At 33.6% G+C, this 7,348-nt stretch overlaps 1 protein-coding gene across 1 annotated transcript; it reads left to right on the top strand.

Moving 5' to 3' along the window:
• Positions 1–2,818: 2,818 nt before the first annotated feature.
• On the top strand, positions 2,819–5,595 carry LOC131043825 (receptor-like protein 7). Its single transcript, XM_057977057.2, has 3 exons — positions 2,819–3,084; positions 3,224–5,221; positions 5,364–5,595. The coding sequence occupies exons 1-3, from the start codon at positions 2,819–2,821 to the stop codon at positions 5,593–5,595; spliced, it is 2,496 nt and encodes an 831-aa protein (XP_057833040.2).
• Positions 5,596–7,348: the final 1,753 nt, after the last annotated feature.

The raw sequence follows: 7,348 nt of genomic DNA, 5'->3' as shown, positions 1-7,348 counted from the left end.
ACCTGACTAAGAGGGTATACGTCATAAGACAAATGACAACTCACCAAAATTGCAACAAAATTTAAACTTGATTGTATCTACTATAGCACAAGATCCTAAATAGGCAATCTTTTCTGAAAGCAGTCAAACGCATAAATCATTTGCAAATAAGATTTCCAGAAATAAAGAATTCACATCTATATTACTATAAGGAAACGATGAAGTCACATGTCTAATAAAATTAATTGAAAACACATTTAAAATTTAACCCCCCAATCATTAGATCATGATTAATCTACAATTAACCCGAGTTGGTTATAAGCATGATTTATATTAAATTTCCAATTCAAACATGTCTATATCCTCGTTCTTGTAGGTAGATGTAGGCTGGGATTCTCTCTTCCTTTATTAATTTTTCATGGCTAGGTCTCCTAAATTTGTCTACGACTATCACGACCCTAGACTGGGTTATGCTATGGATACATAGATTTGGCAACTAAATCTTGCTTTGGGTCTTGCTTACCTTGATTCATCTTCGATGCATCAGTAAGTTTTTGTCAGGAAGGTTTGTGAGTATATTGATCTATCTTGTCTTGAAATCTTCGGGTATTTTCTCACAGTGGAAATCTATGGAAATGTTGGTATTAAGACAAAACATGGGAATTTATCAATTTTGGGTTACAGTTGCTCATAATTCTCAATTCAAACTAGCCTAACAATGTGCAGGAAGAATGTGGTTTCTGTTTTGGCAATTGAACTCTATAGGATTCAGGTGGAGGTATTCATCATGTCTTACTCAGAACAACACCATCTCAATATGAGCAGAATATGACTCCATTGTAGTCAAATTATGCATCCATCAGCAATGGAACGAGTATGGTGTTCTCGATAGGGATTATCAATTGTAATTTTCTGTATTGGCATCTGGCCATTTATTCTATTACCTGATTATTTCCAGGAATTATTTTTCCTTGGGCAAGACTGGAGGTTTTCTTCTCTCGATTCTTTCCTACCAGTTCCCACACTGAATTGGGTTGTAAACTTTCATGTATTTTCATTTTATTAATACAATTATTCGGCCACGACCTATTATTCATCAAAAAAAAAAAAACACTAGTGCATAATCTTCTTTAGTACCACATGAATCAAGTAGGGTGGTATTTATAGACACCATTTATAGGAACTTAGTAAGCAAGGGTTATGTTCTTATTAGATAGTGCATTAAGTAGACTAAATTAATGGCGATGAATGAGGATTAAAGACATTAAGCAAGTATGTAGGACACCTAGAATGATGTTGCAAGCTAATGATGCCCTTACTAGGATGTTACATGATCTTTCTATTATATTTTCATGTAAATATTATTTTGATTATCTCATGATAATTTAAATGAAGTGAAATTAGTCCTTACAAACACTAACCTAGGTTGTAATGTGGAATAAATTAGACTTTAATTGAATAATAATGGTAAAAAAGGAATGAAATTATCAAATCCAATTTTAAACTGTTAGGTTCAAATATGCATGTATGCAAGTGACCTACATGAATTATGCATTTGTGGGTGTAATCTAGGATGATGAATGGTGGAGATTTGATATGATTACTTTTGGTTTTAATTGTGTTTTTTTTTAATGAAAATTTTGGGTCACACTCAGTTAAAATCAAACTGACGATTCATAAATATCCATTGTTAAAATCAAAAGTAATAATATCAATTCTTTGCGGACTATGAAAAAATCATGCCAACTAATGGTGGAGATTATTCATTATGTTCATACCTTTGAGATGCATGGAGATGAAATGAGATTGGGATAAAATCATTGAAATTCGATGTAAAATTATGTCAGGACATATACTAATCAATACATAAAATATAACCTAATCAAATTAGGCCTAAAACATAAAAGAAGAGGACATGAATATACAATCTTTTCTATTACAATATGGATAAATATAAACATTAGCAAAATTAAAGAAAAAATTAAAACAAAGCAATTTGAAATTTTGTTGACAATCCTTTGGATGAGTTTGGACATAAACGATGTTTCCACTCTATGTATAATTTTTTTTTTAATATATGAGATTCACAAACAATTTTTTTTTAAATATATTAGAAACTTGAATTTAATTACTATATAATCATATTTAATTTTTTAATCATAAAATAAAACTAGTTTTTTATCAAAACTCTATTACCTATATAATTTTATAATGATAAACAGTTAATGAATAAACCACAATTAAAAAAACTGCTTGATATTCAACATAGATTTTTTTTTTAAAAAGCTTGGCCTGAAAACATCTCAACTCCGAAAATTTAGTTTGTGCCCCTGATTTCTTTATTATTCTTGTATTTTTTAAGTATGTTCTATTTTTGTGTGAGTCGTATGATCTGGTCTATGTTTTCCAGCGATCTCAATTTTATGTGAAAGCTTTTCCTGGTCGATACGAATATTTGTGGAAAAGAAATGCACGGGATTTAAGTCTAATAAAAATTGTCAGTCAATGTTGGAAATAATTGGAATGAAAAATATATAGTCACAATTTACATAGTTAATTTTCCATATTGACACACCATATTCTTGTTTTACACGATACCCATCACATTCAAATTGGACCCTCGGATTTGTTGTGCCTTACCTTCACATGACTTTTCCACCCATTGAAAATGACAAAAATGTTACAGTGTTGATGTGACACTCTTTCTTTGCATACGCGACACTCTTCACACAACAACATTTAACCACAGTTGAGATATATTCATCATTCGTCTCCCATGATTTCTGATCATCTTTTTTCTTTCAAAGTAAAGATAATAAGAATTTTAGTTTCCAAAACAATGGAAGCTATGTTTGCAATTATAACAATATTATGCTGCTTCACTTCCCCTGCAATTGCATGCCCCTTCCCTGAAAGAAATCTTCTCCTGGATTTCAAGGCAGCCGTTGTAGATGAGTATAACACTCTAACTTCCTGGAACGGATTCAATTGCTGCACGTGGAGAGGAGTCAGTTGTAATCTCCGCACAGGCCATGTTTCTCGACTGGATCTGAGTGGATTCAATTTGGAAGGTAACATCAGTTCATCGCTGTTCCAACTTGCACGGTTGGAGCACCTCGATCTCAGTGACAACCTCTTCAAGGGTAAATTCAGTCCTCCCCATAATAGAAAGTTGAAGAGTCTCACTTTTTCTTGACTTGTCATTTGCTGGTTATGTAAATGAATCCTTTCTGGGTGATGTAAGTGAATTTTACGTGAGTTTGGAAAGCTTATCAAATCTGATGAGCTTGGAATACCTCTCTCTTGCTGAAGTGAACATCTCTGTAAACAAAGAGTGGGGTGAAGTTGTTGGCAGTCTATCCAACCTTCAACAACTCAGCATGTCTGACTGTGGGCTTGGAGGACAAATTCCCAATTCCCTTCTCAACCTCACCTCTCTCGTCCATCTCGATCTATCATACAACTATTTGTCAGCATATATACCAGCTTGGATTGAAAATGTGACTGGGCGCTTGCTCTCTCTTGATCTCTCTGGGAATTACAATCTTGGAGGAGACAATTCTTTCATTGGACAACGAAAGTCTTCTTTGTCACTAACCAGCATTGATCTTTCACGGACAGCCTTCAAGGGCCGAATTCCATCCGCTATAGGGAATGCGTTGTCCTTGGAAAGTCTTTATCTGTCGTATACCGGAATTGAAGGTGAGATTCCATCTGCTATAGGGAATGTGTCGTCCTTGAAGAGTCTTTATCTGTCTGATATCTCTATTGAAGGTGAGTTTCCTGTCTCCATACTCAATCTCTCTAAACTTGTTGAATTGGACCTGTCCTACAACATGTTAACTGGGGTAATCCCACCTTCAGTGGACTCACTTTCTTCCCTTGTTAGTCTTGACCTTAGTGCCAACGAATTGAATGGTACGATTCCATCTACAATTTCAAATCTTGTTAACTTAAGAAGCCTTTTGCTCCACTCCAATAGTTTAAGCGGCCTCATTTCCCTTTCCGTATTCGATAATCTCACTAGTCTTGATAGCCTGTATCTTTCTTACAATCAGTTAACTGTAAACAGTGATTCAACATGGATTCCGCAGTTTAAGCTTTCCGTTTTGGCATTAGGCTCTTGCAATTTAGATAGAATTCCATCGTTTCTTGTGACCCAATACGACTTGGAATATCTAGACCTATCTGATAACAGTATCCAAACAAATATTCCATCTTGGATATGGAACTTACCCAGCCTTTATAGTTTGAACCTTAGCTGTAATCAATTAACTGGGTCATTTCCATCTAGACAAACCTTAGCCATGTATTTTGACTATCTAGATTTGCACAATAATAGCTTGGAAGGTTCTCTTCCTCTTCCTCTCTTTGGAGCTTATCTGCTAGATCTGTCGATGAATCAGTTTAATGGTTCTATTCCTAGTCACATCGGTGCGTATCTTGAAAATGCAAGGTTCTTATCCTTGTCGCGGAATAACCTCAGCGGAGCGATTCCAGATTCTATTTGCACTCCATATTTGGAGGTTCTTGACCTTTCAAAAAATACGCTGAGCAGTGTCATTCCTCCTCATTTAACCAGGAATTGTTCTTCTCTTAGTGTTCTAGATTTGGCAGAGAATCATCTGGAAGGTAAATTGCCAGCAGAATGGGGCAACATTACAAACATGCATACATTGAAGCTCAATGGTAATCATTTGAGAGGAGTTATTCCCTCATCCATTTCAGAAGGCCGATCTCTGCAAGTATTGGATTTGGGAAATAATGATTTGGAAGGCACCCTTCCCCACTGGATTGGAAAGCTATCACAGCTGCATGTGTTGGTCTTAAGGTCTAATCATTTTCATGGCAGTATCCCACGCCTGGTAATTGGCCTTCCGAATCTTCAAATTCTGGATGTTTCTGGCAACCACCTTTCAGGAGCTATTCCAAGCAACCTTACAAACCTGCTTGCAATGGTCAATGCATCGCAGAATAATTCAAACCATTTGGAAGACGTTAGATATACAAATAAAATTACAATTTCCTGGAAAGGCTGGGATGTTGAATTTGTGAAAGTTCTCTTTATTCTTAAATGTATTGATCTTTCAAACAACAGTTTATCAGGGAGCATTCCTTTTAAAATGGGATCTCTTCAAGGCTTGATAGCCCTTAACCTTTCAAGGAATCATCTCAGTGGCCGAATCCCAAAAACATTGGGACACATGGATCAGCTAGAGTCTCTGGACCTCTCGCTAAACAGGTTGAATGGCAACATTCCCTTAGAATCTATCTTACAACATGCTTGATGGAAAAGTACCCCATGGAGGACAGTTTCTAACTTTTGGGGAGTCATCCTACTTAGGCAATTCTAAGCTAAGTGGGATTCCATTTATCAATATAAGCGTGTGCAACAACTCTTCTGGCTATGGCAACTGCACAAGTATTGAGAGAATTGGTGAAGCAAAGAATTCAGATGGTGAAATGATAGGATGGGCAGTCGGACTTGGATTGAGTTATGGTTTGGGATTCTCTGTTGTGATTGGAGTATTGACTTTAAATAAAAGGGTGAGAAAGAGAGCCTTCGATTTGTATGATGTTGTAATATTAGCTATTGATGGGTGTATAAGAGGTTAATAGATGAAAGTAGATACAACTGTATAGAGGGTTTTGTTAGTATAATGACAAAGTTTTCTTTTAGTATATGGCCGCTGCAAATTTATTAGCACGAGGTGTGTAAGAAATTGTTGGTGTGTAAGAAACATTTCCAGGGGTAATATATGAAATTCAAAATGATTCCTTGGTTTTAGCTTTTCTAGTGTAAAGGTGTTTTTTCTTCATCGGTGTATGTGAAGTTTTTTTTAAGTGTTTTTGTTTTATTCAATAATTTGATGTGTAAAATGTAATTTTAAGGGATGAAATTGTATATTTTATTATTTTAAAAATTATAGTATTTAATTTAATTTTTTGTATTCTTTGATTTTTATTTTAAAATTTATTATGTTTTATTATAATTTATTTTGATCTCTAACGATTTCTATTAATATATATTTTTTAATTTACAAATATGTTATATTATAGGATCATTTTTTTGGACCACGTAATATAGTTCAACCAAATTTATGTCTATTTCAAAATGTAAATATCTTGATTTGTGGGTGATCTTTCTACAATACGTTTTTGAGCAATTGAACATCTCCTCCCCTCCGTAGGATGAAGTTCACAAACCCTTATTTAAAGGAAATATCGTAAAGACTAAAATCTTTGCTAAGGAAAATTTAAGATTGACAAAAAATAGAAAAACAAACTGGATTGAGGTAAATAATGAAAAGGAACATGGAAGAAAAGTTTTAAAGTTTCATTTATGAACTTCTACAAAGTAAATAAAGTTTGAAATAAAGGTAAACATCTATAGAATGATAATCTAGTTTTAGTAATTATAATTATTGATCCAATGCAGAACCAAATAGAGATAATAGGAAAACAAATTAGGGAAAACAAAGGAAATAAAAGAATATACGAAAAAAACACATAATATAATATTTATGTGGAAATATATTTTTGAGAAAAAAATAAACACAAGAAGAGATGTGCACTGGTCTATATAAATTTCAATAGAGTTTACAATACATCACTAACACCCTTCACTTTTTGTCTTTATTTAACATCATCTATTCCTTTATCTAAACTCTCTGTCTTGTCGTAATCTTAATACAATGCCCTCATTAAAATGTGTTTCCTTCTAAGGAAATGAATCCTACCATAATTTCTATGACCTAATGATGAATGATTTAGATTGACTAAAAAATTATATAATTTTACAATGCAATTTTCTAAAAAATTCCATTTGGGAGCACTACCCTAGAACCCCTGCTAGGGAGAATCTTGGAGGGGCAACAATAGTGTGGGGTAAGTGCCCCCACACCCCTTTTTAGGTGTTGAGATCTAAATGTAGCTGAAATAAGACCATTTCTTAGTGAGTACATATTCCATTATGGAATTTTACAAACAGTAGGAATAATTAATTATACAAGATTTACAAGGTTGATGGCACTTTAATCATAACAAATGAGACATATATACATTGCATTCATAGAACTTTGACCATTAAATATACTTGGCTTTGTTTTGTTGTACCTTTGGACCTTTCTCAAATACATATTGCTAATTGAAACATTGAATGATTTGAAGGAACTATTTTTGAAAACAATATTATATAACCTCATTACAAGTATGTAATTCTATTACATTTAAAAAATATTGGATGAAATAGATCATATTTTGTCTATAATAATTGAGCTTAGGTAGACTATTTTGAAATTGTACAAAGTAAATGGGTGAACTAAAAGTACTCTATAAATATTGTATCAACTTACAACTGCCCTTTGTA

The sequence above is a fragment of the Cryptomeria japonica genome, chromosome 8 (genome assembly GCF_030272615.1).
Source record: "Cryptomeria japonica chromosome 8, Sugi_1.0, whole genome shotgun sequence".
NCBI lineage: Eukaryota > Viridiplantae > Streptophyta > Pinopsida > Cupressales > Cupressaceae > Cryptomeria > Cryptomeria japonica.
The sequence above is the reverse complement of the archived record's forward strand: the minus strand, read 5'-3'. Positions and strand labels throughout refer to the sequence as shown.

Bases quoted from the DNA above. Each gene is read 5' to 3' on its own strand.
- LOC131043825 (XM_057977057.2), top strand. From the start codon at position 2,819: ATGGAAGCTATGTTTGCAATTATAACAATATTATGCTGCTTCACTTCC. The intron at 3,085-3,223 runs GTTGGAGCACCT...GGGTGATGTAAG, and splicing joins TCGCTGTTCCAACTTGCACG to TGAATTTTACGTGAGTTTGG. The intron at 5,222-5,363 runs GTTGAATGGCAA...TATCAATATAAG, and splicing joins CTGGACCTCTCGCTAAACAG to CGTGTGCAACAACTCTTCTG.